The sequence below is a fragment of the Dermochelys coriacea genome, chromosome 8, assembly GCF_009764565.3.
Source record: "Dermochelys coriacea isolate rDerCor1 chromosome 8, rDerCor1.pri.v4, whole genome shotgun sequence".
NCBI classification, from domain to species: Eukaryota; Metazoa; Chordata; order Testudines; family Dermochelyidae; genus Dermochelys; species Dermochelys coriacea.
The window spans coordinates 16,851,919-16,869,897 of record NC_050075.1 but is presented as its reverse complement, the minus strand read 5'-3'; the positions used below and the strand labels follow the sequence as shown (position 1 = coordinate 16,869,897).

The window sequence follows — 17,979 nt, the reverse complement described above, 5'->3', positions numbered from 1 at the left end:
GTGTCCCACACAAACCTCATGTGCCCTTTAACTGTAAATTATATAGATTTTAACTAGCGCTGTATATTCTGTGTTAGGTTTACTCCAAAATCCTATATATTTTTATTAAGATCAGTTCAGAGAAGGCAGTCTTTAAAACAGAATATTATAATCTAACTACATAATCTTTCTAATAAAAGCATATGTAATTTTGCTGTACATGGGAGATGTGGCATCCAGATGCTGGCTGGCTGGGTTTTTTTTTTCTGGCATTGTAAAATAAAGTAGGCATATAGGATAGCACACTTTGAATAAGAGTTTATGCAATGAGAGCTAGGATTTCCTAGTAGCGTCTGATATTAGCACTAACTCAGCAGTTCTAAGCATTAGTATCCAGTTCTTGCTTTTGTAGACTGGCCCATTATTTTATGTTTGAAACACATGGTGTACCTCTTTACTATACCAATGGCATGAGAGTGGCAGATGACTAAAAACGGAGATACTTGATTGTTAAATAACTCACCAGTTTGTTTCCTTGCAGTGTAGCTGATCAAGAGAATGAAACATAATTGATTTATAAGAAACAATAAAGTGACCAACTCTTATCAGTTTTAAAATCACTATCAAAACAAGAACCCCACAAGAGGAATAATAAGTAATGCAGTCATCTAGTTAATGCTCCACTTATAAGAACAGGCAGTAATTACATACTGGAAAGGAAAATCACTGATTCCAATTATAGTGTAATTAAACTACTCTGTAGTTACCAGTCACCTGTATTACTATTCTGAAACCAGTGGTATGTCTGTATACGCCCACTCAGACCTCTGTATTTATTGTGTCCTACCTAATAATAATTCCTCTGCACTTTGCGTATGTGTTGCTTTTCATGCACTATCCAAAGACTAGGCCATCTTAGGTACCATCATTAAATATTATACCCATTTTATATGTGGATAAACAAATTCATAGGCTGACCAGATGTCCTGTTTTTAAAGGGACAGTCCCATTTTTGGGGACTTTCTTATATAGGCGCCTATTACCCCACCCCCTGTCCCGTTTTTTCACAATTGCTATCTGGTCACCCTACAAATTCATAAAGCTCTTAAATTCCTTTCCTGCTGTGTGGCCATATGTAAGGGATAGCACTGGAAAAGAATCCAGGAGTCCTGAATCTTGGTTGGTTCCCTCCATCATTTGTACATAATCCTTTTGTCCCTTTTCTTCCTCCCTGTGCACCACTGTGGCAGCTGAGATCATCTGATGCTCTCCTGCCAGGAGATCTCACAGTGGAATGTCTGGGACCTGCTCCCAGACTGTTTTCTAGCATTGAGAACCCACCACTGAATTAGCTTTCCCGTTCTGACACAGCCTGTCTGTTGCCCTTCAGGACACAGTGCAAAGCTCATCTGTTTACTTAGCCTTGCCTGAAGGGACCTAGGGTGTGTTTATACTCTTTTTTTTTGGTAGAGAGTGCATTTTATGTAGCTTTGGTAATAAAGTTTGTGTTTGGCTTTGTACAGGCACCCAGATGTTTACTGATGGGTGTATTTATACTAGATAAAAATAAATAGACTGGCCTGTTTCATAATATTTATTTTAACCTTCTGCCCAGAAATGGTAATATTTTACAAGAGGAAAATTGCTGAGCCTTCTCACAAAATGTGTTACAATTACTCAGTTTAAAACACTTAAATTACTCTTTGATACCTAAAGGAGACAGCAGAAAATTAGCAGACTTAGTGTAGATTTATGTCAAGATCCCAGAGAAAAGGTAGATCTCAATGTCTATTCACAGCCCCATATGACTTGTTGCCTTGTAAGATTACTTCTTTCAGCTGTTGCTTGATTGTTAAACTCTGGAATTAAGCTTTAGTTTCTAGAGATGATATAGGAAAATGCCACAAATAATAGTTTTAATACAGTTCAAAAAATGGTACTGCAACATGCATTTGTAAACAGGGTTTTCCAGAATTTTATTCAGATTAGTTTATAATAGTCTTTAAATGGTCCATGTTTCTTGCTGTGCAGTCACCAATTTCTTAAACTGCCCCTCTCAGTTCATATTCTTTCTGTATTTTTTTTATTGTGTCCTTGTGGAAGAAGCATGTCATCTTGTTTTCAATTAGTTTTTTTTAAATAGCATTTCCTGAGCTAAACATTTTTGTGAGTGTATATTGTATATTTCTCTTGCATGGGGTAGTAGAAGGAGACCTGAAAAATTATCCTAGCTCTGAAAATATTGGGAAAATTTCATACGCAAGACCTATTTTTACTCCTGGGGGAATTCTGCACACAATATTTTAAAATTTGCAAAATTCTGCATATTTTATGTCAAAATAACACTGTATAATCACTCCAGTTTCAATTATTTTGGTAATTTATTTCAAGATACCTGTCAGTGAGTATGTCTGTTACAATGTAGACAGCAAAAAAGATTCTGGAAATGTTTCTGACAAATAGATTCCTTACTAGGCATATTACTACAGAACTTGGAGTAGTAATTCATTTAAACTGTAATGCAGAAACATATTTCCTGCACCCCTCAGAAGCAATGCAAAAGCTTGGGGGAGACAGGGGTAACAGAGGGAGAGGGATATAATTGCTGGGAAGGAGTCTGGGAGTGGACCTGGAGAGCTGTGTCTCTCTCCTACCCCTACCCAACAACAAGTTTTTGGTTGGGGATTGTTAAGGAGATGCAGACCCTGGCTGACCCTTAGCCTCTCCCATTCAGCGAGGCACAAATGCTCCAGTCCCCATGTGGCCGTGTACCCCCACTCAGCCAGAAATAGCTGTCCATGGGTCCCGGCACCCCTACTCCATTCAACCCCTGGCTTGATGTCACCCCACTAGCTTCTGTGCCCCCACCCCAGTGTGTCCCCCTACTAGTTGTTCTGAACCCCAGTCTGTCTTCCCCCTCTCCCCCCATATGCCATGCCTCTTCACCTGGCCCTCTCTGTGGCTGGCTGCTCTTGGCCAAGAGCCAACCAGCTGCCCTCTCTTCTGGTGCCACATCAGCCTCTGGTGAGCAAAAAGGGTAATTGCGGTGTGACACCTCTCATGGCTTTCCTTTGCCTCCCTGTCAGAAACAGTTATTCTGCAGGGGGAGAATCTTTGGGGGGAGGGGGGGCATTAATTCTACACTTGTGCAGTGGCACAGAATTCCCTCAGGAGGGAGGTTATATTATATTGTGATTTGAAGCTCTTGGATTATAAATTGAAAAGTAATAGAGTAAGGTCTGCGTTAAGGGAGACTACATTAAATGTTTTAAAAAAAACATGCTAACACCTCATTGAAAAATTAGAAAATCACCCTATTTAAAACTATTTATCTTGTGTACTATCATTTCTGTTTATCTTCTCCCACCTTCCCCCCCCCCCCCAACAATTTGCGTGAATGCAGCTTCTATTCTTCTCCTTCCTGCCACTTTCAGAGTTGATGTGGTCCTAGTTCTTGTTCTCCTTCAGTTGTAATCCTGTGAGAGCCATATTCACAGCAATGAATTGTAATTGCCAGGTGGAAAACTAAACAGGATTGTTAAGAAGGAGATTTCCCATCCTGATGCAGATTTCATTAGACCAAACTTGTTCCGCCACTTGTGCGGGGAAAGCCCCTGGCGGGCTGAGCCTGTTGGTTTACCTGTCGCGTTCCCAGGTTCGGCCAATCGCAGCTCCCAGCGGCCGCAGTTCGCTGCTCCAGACTAATGGGAGCTGCTGGAAGCGGCAGCCAGTACATACCTCAGCCCACACCACTTCCAGAAGCTCCCAGTGGCCTGGAGCAGTGAACCGCAGCTGCTGGGAGCCACGATCGGCCAAACATACGGACGTGGCAGGTAAACAAACCAGTCTGGCCCTCCAGGGGCTTTCCCCGCATAAGCAGCGGAACAAGTTTGGGAACCACTGCATTAGATATGGAGAATGAGTGAGAAGATAAATGCTGTGGCAGAGCTCCGACCTTGTCCCCATGGGTCCCGCGCTTTATGCTAGCCTCAGAGGCTCACTGCAACCCTCCACATAGCCCTTTTCTCTCTAGTGCCAGGGTTACAGTCAAGCCCTTTTCATCAAAGGGCAGCAAGGAGGTTGGTGAGAGAACTCCCACAGTCTCTGTTATCCCTACGGGCTTATTCCTGAACAGTTTAGCCTCCTGTCCTGACAGGGGCCTATCTTCCCCTCCCAGGAGGTGTTTCTATAGTGGCGGGTTGGGGGAACTCAGGCCCACCCTCTACTCTGGGTTCCGGCCCAGAGAGCCTAGTGGCAGCAGCTATTGGCAGCCAGCCTTTCACTGCCAGAGTTGCTACATTTCCCTGGGGCGCTTTCCCACAGTTCTCCTGCTTCTCTCTTCTTCACCCTTACCTTAGGGCTCCCTTACTGATGGCTTGAGGATATCTTCATTACTCAGCTCTTCAGCCACACTTTCTCTCCCCAACCTGACTGGAGTGAGCCTTTTTATAGTATCAGAAGGGCTTTAATTAGAGTCAGGTGTTCACATTAACTTAATGGCCTCATCTGACTCTTTGCAGGTTAATTGGAGTCAGGTGTTCTCATTAGCCTGGAGCAGCCCCTGTTCTGGTCAGTCAGGGAACAGAAAACTGCTAATCCAGTGGCCAGTATATCTGCCTTCTGCTACTCTGTTGTACCCAACTGCCCTGGGTCTATCACAATGCATAAACATAGTATGTCAGTCAGAAACACTGATTCCAGCCTGGTGCTTTTCATCTTCACTTTCTAAACCATGTTTAGAAACCTGATTATGTGTATTAAAATGTATCTGCTAGATTTGGAACCTCTTTGAGAACATCACATGATGCAAGACTAGTAATAAAGTAGTTTTGAGGGCTAAGCTATAACTGGGGAAGTTGTTCTAAAAAGATGTAATGGTGTCATTAGTGGTGAACAGATTGGTAGTTTGGCCTGGGAGCCTAAAGGAGCGAGGTGCCCAATTAAATTCAGTAGGATATGGACACCTCACTCCCTTGGACCCATTTGAAAATCCCAGCTTAGTGTCTCATTTCATTTCACTGTAGCCAATGGATCACACTGTTAAATCTGTAGGACTGCCGGTCTTGGGAAACCTGTCGCAAAACTACTCGATCTGAAAATCTGTTTGTTACCTCAAGATGGTGGTGAAATCTCAAAAGTTGTCTTTTGGTAACCAGTAGGACCGCTAGGTTACTGAATGCATGGCCTGGCTTAAATAAACTTCTGTTGTGAAACTGGGTTTGTCTGTCGGCATACCAAGTGGGATTTTAATACTTTATTCCCCCTTTACTTTCAGGCCATTCTCTAGATCCAGTTAGCAGAATAATAGTCACAAATGAATTCACCAGTTGTTGAAAGTGAAGATTCTTCTGTTGAAACTTTAGTGCATACATTAGCAATCTTTTTTTTTCCCCCCTAGGATGAAGCTATGAAGAGCTAGACATTTTACTTAATTGATTTTTATGCTGTTATTTTTCAGGCAGAGAATGAATTTGCCCTGTATGTATGACCAATGCAAACATATGCTTATGGTTGCCAATGAGCTATCACGGCTTCAAGTGTCATATGAAGAATATCTCTGCATGAAAACCTTGCTGCTTCTCTCTACAAGTAAGTGGCCAGTTACACAATCTGTGTGAAGAATTAATCTTGCAAGATCATGAGACGATATGTGTGTATTAGGTTGATGATATGGCAGATATCTCACACAGAGTTAAAGCTCAAAGTTTGAGTTTCTTACTGAGCATTGTGCAAAAATGCTACTCTTCCAACATGACTGCATCGTGCTATTGAAGGAAACTGAACTTCTGATTATTGTAACTGGATATATTATTAAATTGAACCTATTCAGTGGTAAAATATTGCAGCCTACATGTTCAAACTATTGTACATGCATGCAAGTTTGTTTCAAGATCACAAAGTAAGAATCTTCAGTGTGCAAAATTCCAAGCTATTCCATGAGTAGTTTCCCTCAATGTCCTGGCAGAGAACTCTAGTGCAGCGTTTGCCTTCCAAGCCCAAAAACTGGGACAAAGGTTCTTTTGAAAGGCAGCATTCATAATCTCTCAGCTCCACACTTCTACATGTATTGTGGGGCCTTTGAAACTGAAGTTATGAGACAGCCATCTGACAGCTCTCTTTAAGCTCCTCGAATTTTTTGGATATACAGCACAAATTTTGGGGGAGGTTACACCAAGTCATTTCTTAATTCTCTAGACACCATCCTATAGATGATGCATATGCTGCTATTCTTATACAAAATAAAGAATCTGCTTCAAACCCCAGGCCAAAGGTAAATTTTCAAAAGCGCCCAAGTCTCATTGATTTTTCACTTCTCAAAATGAGACTTAGGGTAACATTGTCAAAAGAACTTTTGCTTGAGAATTTTTGGCCTCTGAGAAAACTTTTTCAAATCAGAATCATCATTCAAGATTGGGAGAAGGCAACAGTACTTTCTCTTATCCCATGTACAATAACCCACAAAGCAACAGTGGTTCAAACTGAGACGGAAATCTCCCTTGCTGTACGTGAATTTGTGCTTGGGGATAATTTGGGCTCATGTTTTTTGTTTTACTTACATATGACATTGATGGTAAGTTATCCACATTTCATAAACTTTACAAGTTTGACTACAGATTTGTATGCTCGTGTGTATGGGACAGATATGATGCCTTCATATGTGGTTGTGCGGCACTTTATAGAATGGGGCTCATATCTTTTTGGGGTTCATGGATGCTACTATAATATGTTTTAAATAGTAGTACATATAACTACATGGTCCCTCTGTATAATAAAACACAAAAAAATGTTAAAAGAATAGTAAGGTTGCAAAGTCAAGTCCTCAGAAGCTAGGAGATGACAGTATTAAAGTGCACTGTGCAACCATAATTTGGCTCCCTTGTGTTTATGCATTATGATAGTCTTTCGTTTTCCTTCAGGACTCTTACCTCATTCAGTGCACAGAATGGTACAGAACTCATTTAATGTGCCACTATTTCAATGTTTTGTTGTTCTCTTTGTTCTATGTGTGGCCCTATGTCTTATTTGTTCTACACTATTCAAACCCTGCTCTGAAGACAGAATTATTAACTTCCTGGGCTTTTCTCTTGCACTCATGACTACAATATCTCAGTGTTTCACAAACAGTAATGAATTTGTTTTCGCAGAACACCGGTGAGATGAGGGGCGCATTAGCCCCAATTTACAGATGTGGTACAGAGAGGATTAAGGTCAAAAGTATCCACTTTGAGACACCTACAACCTGATGTTTAGAGCTTGTTACATAGCACTTTGTATGTTCAAGGCACAGCTCCCATCGACTTCAATTGCAAATGATAAGCACTTCTGTAAATCAGACCACAGGGTTTCAAGTCAGGTACCCAGAAATGATCACCAGTTAGTGACCACCTGTGAAAAGCCTGGTTTAAGTGACTTGCCTAGCATCACACTGGGATTCTGTGACAGAAGAAAGGATAGCATCCAGGGCAGCATTCAGCTACCTTTAGTGTGAGACCATCCTTTCTCTTCCTGTGGTTCCTGTCTCATTCATTTTACATCTTCCAACTTCTGCAAACGCATGAGGCAGGGGTCATACAGGCAACCATTTTCTTCACTACACAGCCCTCATTCATCCATGGAGGGGGTCCAGACTATGCACTGAATGAGGGAATGTTTGTGTGGAAAAAATAGTATGTGTTCATATAATTAAAGATAGTATCATGATGCGTTTCTGCAAGAAGGCAAAATTAAGCTTCCACAGACAACCTTAACTCTAGCATTTCCTCACTTTTGAGTGCTTGACTTTGTAGTCTTAATAAATGTCTTTTACCAGTGGAGAGGGGTTGGGGGTATAAAATTTCTTAGGTTTTTGGAAAACAAACTGGAAAAACTGTATTCCATCATATGGCATCATATTGACACATACATGGGTCATCAGCAGGTTGGGACATTTAAATTCACCATGCAGATATCTGCCCCATGAACTTATGGAATAACTGATAGCAGTAGTAGGTTGTCATCCTCTGTGTGGACCATCACTAGAGGGGAATGAGATACTTTGTAAAAGTGTTTCAAAGATGATTGTTCTCCTTGTCCCAGGCTCTGCCCAGCCAGTCCCAGTTCTCCTGTCACAAACACACTGCTTCCCTATCTGATTTGTCTCCTCTCCTACCTCCACCGCCTTTCTCACACTTCACTGGATACCAGTCCCAAACTCCCCATACTAGCTCCTATACCCCCTTTCACATCTACCATTCCTTGTACAGTCTCATCTGCCCCTTCTTCCCTCCCTCCCTCCCATTTCCAGTCTCATTGCCCTGTCTGCCCCAGTCTTCCCTCCACTAGTTCCTTAATTCACTCCCAGGCTCTTTCTCCCTAATCTACTCTCCCACCCCGACCTCCCCATCCAGTTCTTATCTCCTCTGCATTCTAATCGAGCAGCTGCCTCATCCAGGCTGTCTGAGCCCACCAGGAGAAGAAGCTTTCAGAGCACAGAAGAGAGGCTCCCTACCCTCATTTTAGGTGCCCAGATTTGTACCTCAAATGGCCCAGAGATGTTGGGAAGTGCAATTGCAGGACAAGTCCTGCTTAGGCCCAGGAACATATTAAAATATAAGTGGAATTAGTGTGAAAAGAGCACTTTTATAACCATATGTATAGTAAAACCAGCTGAGATCTGTAACATCTCAAAGGTTAATTTCAATGTTTCAGTTCCCAAGGAGGGCCTGAAGAGTCAGGCTCTGTTTGATGAGATTCGTATGACGTACATCAAAGAGTTGGGGAAAGCCATAGTGAAGAGAGAGGGGAACTCGAGCCAGAACTGGCAGAGATTTTATCAACTGACTAAACTTTTGGACTCCATGCATGATGTAAGTTTTTTAAATGTGCACTGTATGTGTTCTGTATAGATAAGTTTGTGGAAAGGTTGTACCCTTAGAACCTGAACTTATCAGACCACTTAAAATGGTTAAGATAAAATATTTTGTTCTCCTGAAGTTTTTCTAATAAATAGGTGTTAAAGGGACACTGTCAGCTTAAAAAAAAATCAAGTGTTTTTTTTGTCTTTTTATATGCAACACCTAAGAATATTAATAGGAAATTATTCGAGAATTTTGTTGTTTTTTAGTTTATCTACTTTGTGCACGTCACAGATTTTTGGCAGGCAGTCTCAGGGGCAAGTGTACTATAGTACATGAAACTACTTTTAACTCGTGTTTTGAAACTGACTAGATTTAAAGTTGATTGTGTCTCTATTAAAATAGAGTAACACAAAAATGTTTTAAAATCTATTATAGTGTTCTATCCTATCATTTTATGTATGTCATTACAGAATGACACAGTAGTCAATATAACATTACAGCCTTTAAATATGAATGTTTTAGCTAAGTTTTCAAATATGTTGTGTTTATCCTCATTTTAGAGTGGTATTTATAAGACCCCCATTATAGCAAAATATGAATAACGATGAAGTACAGTAGCAAAGCAGTGTTTGTTTCTTCTGTGCATTAGTGTGAGACTAAATCTTCTCTCTGTCAATTCTAGGTGGTTGAAAATCTTCTAAGCTTTTGCTTCCAAACATTTTTGGATAAATCCATGAGTATTGAGTTCCCAGAGATGTTGGCAGAAATCATCAGCAATCAGATACCAAAATATTCAAATGGAAATATCAAGAAACTCTTATTTCATCAAAAGTGACTGCCTTAATACAAAAAGATTGCCTTAAGAAAAAGTCAAAGTATAGCTTTTTTTGTACAAACTATCAGACTTGTTAATTTTGTCTTGCAACGGTGTTTCTTTTGTAATTATGCACTACATGTGGTTTACAGAGGGCCAAGACTTAAGCTACAGAAGCAGCAGATTGCTCACATTGGATGATTAGAATGAGGAGGGAGAGGAAAGGAAAGGTAATTAACCCTTCTGTGCTAGGAATTGGATTTCTCCCCCTCAGTGCAACATCCATGGATGCACCAAAACTACTGGTGTCAAGATCAGAGGCTGATACACGAGCATGCTGCTAGTAATTTCTGCAGTTGGCTGGATAACATTTTCTGGTGTTTTTTTTTCCAGTAAAATGGTTTGGGTTTTTTGTATAGTTAAGGTAGCATTTTGATTTAAGCATGTAACCTGAAGAAAGTTTACAAGTGTATATCAGAAAAGGGAAGTTGTGCCTTTTATAGTTATTACTGTCTGGTTTTAGCAATTTCCTTTAACTTTATATACCGTGAACTAGGCTTGCTCATTTTTTCTTACATAATTTTTTGTAATACTTCAAGATGCCTATTGTACAACTATTTTTTAAGGTGGGGCAGCTTGTAGCTTTCCTAAATGACCTCTAGCCATTAATCCTTGAGCATATTCATGTGAAAATGGTTTGGCTTTTCTAACCTGATTGCTTTAATTGTCAAGATGACCATAAAAATTTGGCTTGGTTTTTTTGTTGTTGTTTTTGGGTTTTTTTAGGGTGGAGGGGAGAGTATGCTCAAATCTAACCCAAGTAGACATGAATGAAACACACATTTTTGGTATATGTGAAAATGTGTTGGATAAACAGATCATAGAAAATTAGCCCAGTCCTAACTGGATGAAAACGAGCGGGTTATTTTATACAAAAAACTAAGCTGATTTTTGCATACCATACAACAGCCATATGTGCAGTAGTCTTGGGCTGCATCGATATCAAGATCAGTCCTGACTGCCCATCAGAAAACTTTCACAAAAATATGCATAGCTTAAAAAAAATAGTTGTGCGTGGAGAAATTCACGTTTTCCATTCACATAAATGTCTCGTCCTACAAGTTGATATGGAAAACCATTATTGGCTTATGAGACTGACTTGTAATGATGCCCTAGTATTTTTTTAATATTGTATTGTTTCTTGAAGGGTTTTCTTCAATTAGACCTTTACCTTTAAGCAAACCGTAAAACAGACCAACTGTACTGACACATGTAACTTGCTGGGTATACAGACCTCAGACCTGAGTGTGGTTAGTCACCCATTTTCACACTTTCATCTGTCACTGATTGGTTCATCTTCTTTTCCCGGAGAGCAGGAAGGTTCCGCTACTGATTTTGTAGTTTAGAATTGTATGTCAGACTTCTGTCTTTGTAAGGCTGCATCCCTTCATGTCAAATTACTAGTGTGCCATAAAATTACCATATGTATTGTGAACTTCTTGTCACCATTGATAATGATGTTTTAAATAGTTTAGAAGCTGTAGTAGCCCTTTCTGTGTGCACCTTAACAACTTTCTGTATAAACATAATTTAAATACTTACTAAGCTACCCTGAAATTAGATTTTTGTTCAAAGTGGCCCAGTTATTTGTGTAATAGAAAATGGGGAAAAAATCTAATTGATAAAATCTGAAATCTCTAATATATTTTTATATTTAGTTATAGTTTCAAATATATGTAATTGGTATATTCACTAATCTAAGCAAAGAAGGGAAGGGCTACTGCAGCTTTAAAATAAATTTATTGAATGATTGTTAAATAGCTTGTATAGTGTATAATAAGTGATTTTTAGACAACAGATTGCTTTATCATGACACATGATTATAGTTTTGGTTAGGGGTCACAAATATGCTGAATGGTAACCCATACGAAGTGTGGTTTTTCTGGAAGTATTAATACTGGCAGCATAGGTGTTAGGTACTTTTTTTAAAGGAAGAAATCCATGCTAAGTGGGTTGTTCCTAGGGCTGAAATTTACATTCATTAGATCACTGTATAGAACCACAGCTTGGAACTTGGAGCCCATGTTTGGTTACCCTTCACATTCCAATAGTAAATCTTCAGACTTTATAGGCTTACTTGACTCCACTGCAAAAAATGTAAACTGAAAAGATGTATGAACTTATGGGGTTAATTTCATATACAGCCTCACGCGGGATAGCAAAAACAGTTTGAAAAATTTGGCAATAATATGCATACAGGTACCAGCAAAATGTAAATATAGAGCATAGGTTGTTCACAATACACTTATACATTTGTGATGGTCAGCAAAAGTTTGTTTCCAATTGAAATAGGAAACTGCATTTTTGTCGTTTCTTACATCTTTTTTTGAACGCTATACCTATTAAAAAGATGTATTCAGTACTTTGGAGTAAAATATCACATTTAATTTAAAAAAAATCATTCTGTTCTCTCTGAATGATCTCTAAAGAATATGTACATTTTGTAACAGTTAAGCGAAACCTCAAAAAGTATTTTAACTATCATTGGCAACCCAACTGGATGAAAATATTTATGCTGTTTGAGGTACAGTTAGGAGATTCATAGTGTTTGCTCTAAAAAAGGGCTCTTTAATTAAAAGGATGAGCTTGAAAACTGTTCTTATTTCAGATAATGATCTAAAACTTAATCTGAGACACTCCGATGCATTAATCTCTCACTTTAGTCCCCGATACCTCAGTTCAAGCTCTCAAGAAATTTCATAGTGTGTGTGGACAAAGGTATGTGCTGTTATTTGTTTGCCAATAGAAAGTAACTGAAATGTACATGAACAAAATAGTATTACCTTGTGAGAATAAGTACTTCAAAGGAAAGAAGCTCTAACCCCTTTGATCTGTGTGCCCATATATTCATTCTTGAGTTATGGATTCAAAGAAAAGAGGAAACTGTGATGTCAGAAGAGAGAATTCATTCTGTATGTGCTGTTAAACCCACACCGTTTTAAATATGTAATCATTTAGCAAGCAGTGAAATTTTTACATGTCCCCTGCACAATTAGTCTTTTAGCACTGGGAAAAACCTACAATTTAGATAAAGCAGAGAGAATCCTGATTTCTGTCTCTTCAGTGCCTTATCACATAATGCATACATCTGACAAAGGGACATTTGGACGGCCCTAGAGATACATGCTGTATGTTATAATTGCACATGGAAACTGAAAGGAATGGCCTTACATAGGATAAACCAGGGCATGGGATGGAGAGAGGAGGAACTTTAATCTTGTACAGTGTTTTTGTAAAACAAAATTCTATTTAGAATCTACTTTGCAATTGGTAAGAGAGGAAGAGTATGGGACTAAGTGCCAACCTAGCTTAAATAATAGCCTCTGTAGTCTCACAAAAATTAAGTGTTGAGAACGGGCGAGGAGGAGGAGAAAGTGCCTGGAGCAGTGAGCAGCAGTAGCCCAAATCCTGTTTCCCGTAGCCACACTTCAGTGGAACTGTTTGTGTGAGTTAGGACTGCAGGAGCCAACCCAATGAGAGAATGTTTAAAAGGATTGTATTATATACTAGCTGAGTGGTTAAAAGCTCCACCATTTGTCAAGTCCAAAGCAAGGTATTGATGCACCATTGATGTCTCATAGGAACCAATTTTTCAGGATAGGAATAGACCCTCTTTACAACAGTTTTTTTGTTTTTTTTTAAACATTTTTGGAGGGTTTTACTTCTGATAAAAGGCTGTGTGTATGAAAATATACCCCAACCCTAAACTCATTTGCTTAACAGCATAGATTCAACAGTGTGTCATTATTCTATTTTGTATATTAAACAAAAGATATATAATGGGGACAGATCCTATATTATACTGGTGTATGGCATATTAAAAAGCTTTTTTCATTATTTTTTATCACAGTAATTTTAAACAGTGTAAAAATTAAAACCAGTGACTCCTGTTTAAAAATAAAAGTTGTAGTTTTTTATTCATGCTGAATAATTCTGTAGTAACAATTCTGTAGTTTTCACCTACTCAGTGAAATGTTGGACTGTAAAATCTTGTGTGGAACTGTTGAACATTTATTTTTCTTTTAAATTTGCTGTTCTGGTAATACAAAACCACACATCTGTACAGAAGTTGCAGTAAATGTGAACCATTTACAGCAATGCCAAATAATGGACAGAAATCACATAATAAAATTCTGCTTTTTTCATTAAATAGCTCCAAAATGTTTTGGTAGAGTTTTTGTTGTGTACCTGATAAAACGATTATTGAAGCCAGTTAACTCAATCAGTTTATGTTGTTCTTTTCCATTCACCACATACACAGGAATTAACATCTTACTGGTCTAAAGCCAGCCTCTTCTGTAGTTGTTATGGAGTGCATGAATTTCTGACAGTTAAACTCAAATTCACTGAAATGGGCAGATTTAGCAGCCCCCTCAGTAAAACTAAATTAAAGTAAGAAAACCATTGGAATTAAAATCGATACCAGGAAAAACAAATTGATTTAGAAATAAAGCGTGCCTGATATTATTACAATTCATTTGAAGTTGTAAATGATGGAAAGAAAAGGTCCTTGCTTTGGGGCTGTTTGGAAGCTGAAAGAGTTAATAATGCCAGGAGAAAAATCAAAACAATAGCCACTGAACACTACTTTTCTACATATTTAAGATGCATCTAGAAAGCACTGCGAAGAAATGTCTTCAACAAAGCATTGTTTACAGTATAAAGCCGCTTAGGCATAGTTCCAACATAGTTTGAATAGTCTGTGTTTGCACAGCAGTAATAAAAGAGGGAGCAGCAACAGCTTAAGAGATAAGTCTGCAGTAATTATACCATTATAACAGTAATGACCAAACCATTTTCACATGTAGACTGTACTATGATTACAGGGTAAAGTCCTAGACGGCGGTTTATCCCTTGGCTGCTAGTCTCCATGAGACGTGTTGACCACTATCTACCCATGCTTGGTTGTCCATGGTAGTTTCCATCAAATCCTGCCCTTTAAATGAAATGTGACATTGTTTCTGCATTGTGCTGAGTGTCTGGCTCTGCTCCCTTTTAACACATCTGCAGCCACAAGAGAAAACTAAAGTAAAAGTGCAATTGCACTGTCTAGGGCTACAATTGAGAAAACTTTCACTGCTATGCTAGGCGCCATTATAAATACTGGACAAAGAAGGGCTATGGGGTCTGAGAGGTCCTAGCTGGTGTACTGCGAATGCTCACTTTGGAAAACATGCTTGCTGATTAGTGTTGTTGAAAAACAGCTTTACTCTGGTTGTTGACAAATAATAAAAGTACTCTCTTCACTTCAGACTACTCCTAAGTCACTAGAACAAAGAGCTGCCATAAAACTCACTTCCTGGCATGTCACCTTAACAGTTAAAGATTTAAAGCTACAATATTAAGTATTTTGAAGCCAGCAGTAAATAAAACTGCTCACAGTTTTTTGTTTTGTTTTTAAATATAACCAGCTCATTTGCCCCTCTTCCATAGCAGTGATAGAATAATGCTGTAATAATGACTCCAATCCCAACATAGGGGAACAAAGGTTATAGACATATATAAGTTTTTAATATTTGATGGTGGACCAGTGAAAGACCTTTTTAACAGCATGTTCTGAGGTAAGTAATCAGTTTATTTCAGAGTTGAATTCTAATCACTGTGAAATACTCAGAAGTGTCTATATGTTTCCCATACAAGCCTCTCAGGGTATGTTTGCACTGCAGTTGGGAGATGTGATTCCCAGCATGGGTAGACAGCTGGTGTAAATCTGCCCACCCACTCTGGAAATCACACCTCTCAACAGCAGTATAGACATATGTTCAAATGTCCTGTATGACGTGGGGCATTACTTACACCCCAAACTTACGTACATTCCACCCAAAGTTGGTGAGCCCCTTATATGTATTATTGAAAATTACATCAGAAATAATCATTACATTGAGCTTACAGAAAATTTATACTATATGCACAAATCCCATCTGATCTTAAATTTCCTGCATGAATACCATTTGTAATATCCCTCATTCTGTCCATTTACCACACATTATGTCCAACGTTGTATAGTACTGTTTCTCTACATTCATACCTCCCTAACAGGATACACAGATATGTGATAAGATTACTGACGGCATTTCTAACCAGTGTAGTTTGTTCCATCTAAATGCAGCAATGTATTTCTAGCAAACCAAAGTGCTTCCACACCACTTCACAATAGTAATTTCATATTAATCATTGCATCTGCACAATTCTGCATTAGTTCAAATGAACTGCTTGGCATTCTGGGTGGATACCCCAAGGTGCACCGTTCTGCAGTTCTGCTCTGCACTCTGTGGTTTTTGCAAGGGGCATTCTAGGATGCATAGCAGAAGCTACAGGAATTCAGAGACTTGGGGACAAATTAACAAAGTCCTATGATACTTTCTTGGCACCCATTCATATTGCCAGCACCATTTTCAAACAGGGAGACTCAACCTCTGCTCCCTGGCTTGGGAAGCCTGATAGTGGACACTCGGACAAGAGAAAGGAGAGGTTTAAATTTTACTGAGTATTTGCAGAATGTCAGTGGAGCGTGTTTTTGCGCTGCTGGAGGGTGGATGGAGGTGCGTTATGAAGAGGTGGGATATTTCTTACCACTATGTGCCTTTTGTGATAAGTACCTGCTGTATTTTGCACAACATCTATCAGATGAAGGGAGAAATCTTGGAAGATGGATGGGAGCAGGAACTAGAGAAACTTTCTCAACATTATGGGCAGCCCCTGCAAAATTGGCCACGTCATCAAGGGATCAGGGCCAGGAATGCATTGTGCTCAGTGTCAGGGGTTTTTGTGACTACTGAATATGCTGCAAGCAATAAAATGTGTGTTGGTTTGATTTTATTATGAATTAATAGCATGGGCTGGTGGCTGTTATGCCATTTATGGGTGGAGCTATTCCTGAGTGAAGATTTTCAGTCAAGTTGTTAGAAAATGCATTTATTGCATTTACAAAAAACAAAGGTAATAGTGCTTCACTAAAAAATAAAAACAATTAAACAAAGCATGCAGTGCAAACTTCAGAACAACGATATTCAGGCATGGCCACGTGAAGGGGCTCTCACAAATGCCTGTAGATGATGTGCTTGAAAAGATTCTCCTTCCTCTAGCTCTTGTGGGGTTGAATGCAGCAGGAAGGACTTGTCACTTGGCTGATTGAAGTGGTGGTCCCAGTGCAGTTGTCCTCTACACTTTGCACAACATTGGAAAGTTGGGGTGAAAAGCTTCACCTTTGTATCAAAAGGTTCTCCATCACAGCGGTCTGCTTCTGCATTATCTGCATCATGTCCCTCTTCGGGGCCTTGTGCTCCATTTCGATCTTTTGAGGACATGCCAGGAAACTGTCCCTCCACAGCTCTGCCTTTGGGCCCTCTATTGTGATGAAGTGAAGTGAATATTTCATGGGACAGATTGTCTCTAGCTTTTCTTTTTCTTTTGAAGATTCAGCAGCTTCTCTGTGGGTGATACCTTCCCTCTTTGTGCCAGTACAGGTGTTGAGGGAAACCAGAAAAATACATAATTACTTGTTGTCCCACTCTTCAGCTCCATGCAACAATGATCAACAGCTTCTTTTCCCACAATTCTGGAATACTGTTCCCATCTTCTCTTCCCACTCTATGGTTCCCTTAATAATGGTACAATGTCTTCCAATTATTTCCCCATACGATAGCCCCCCCGTATTGGGGGTTGAGTGAGTGGACAGGGACTTTCTGGGTGCCTGTAATTTCTTTTTTAAAGTTTGAGGACCATAGAGTGGGAGGTTGAATGCTTCTTTTTTAGGGTGGGTGCATGGGTGATGCAGGGGGCAGGTTACTAATGGCAGGTGCACCTCTGCAGGCTGTCATTACATAGGAGGTGTAAACCTGAAGCAAGTCCCCAAGAGAAATATTCAAAAGGCAAAGGGCAAACTGGAAAGATATGCAGTGCTGCTATTTACCAGGATGGTTTCCTTTCCTCTCCCCTCCCCCGCCAGCTGGTGCAGGACTAGAAGGGAAACACTAGCTATAAGGGAAACGCTGAAAGATCTTTTGTCATGCAAAGTTCATGCCAAAATTGAGCACTGCCTTTGCCTTAATGTCTCTTATGACTCCTACAGATCAACATAAAGTGCTCTGCAAAATGCAGTAATTATTCTCTATTGAAATGCATTTGAATGCTTTAAAATGTCTCTATAGTTTGAAAGGTCTTGCCTGATTTGGGGCATTTAACTCATGAACTGTAAACTTCAGTAGAAGCTGAATGCACTCATGGAACTAGGAGTCAATGTAGCTTTTTGATGACTATTCTTGTTCTATGTTGGGCTACGATAAAGAT

General features: G+C 39.5%; 1 protein-coding gene across 3 annotated transcripts in view; it reads left to right on the top strand.

Annotated features, from left to right (window-relative positions):
• Positions 1-13,323, top strand: part of NR3C1 (nuclear receptor subfamily 3 group C member 1) — a 166,878-nt gene extending 153,555 nt beyond the window's left edge. For all 3 annotated transcript variants that reach the window (XM_038412004.2, XM_038412005.2, XM_043491397.1), the window contains exons 7-9: positions 5,438-5,568; positions 8,668-8,825; positions 9,499-13,323. In XM_038412004.2, coding sequence (XP_038267932.1) covers positions 5,438-5,568; positions 8,668-8,825; positions 9,499-9,651 — 442 coding nt within the window. In that variant the 3' untranslated portion in view covers positions 9,652-13,323. The remainder of the gene's footprint in view (positions 1-5,437; positions 5,569-8,667; positions 8,826-9,498) is intronic.
• Positions 13,324-17,979: the final 4,656 nt, after the last annotated feature.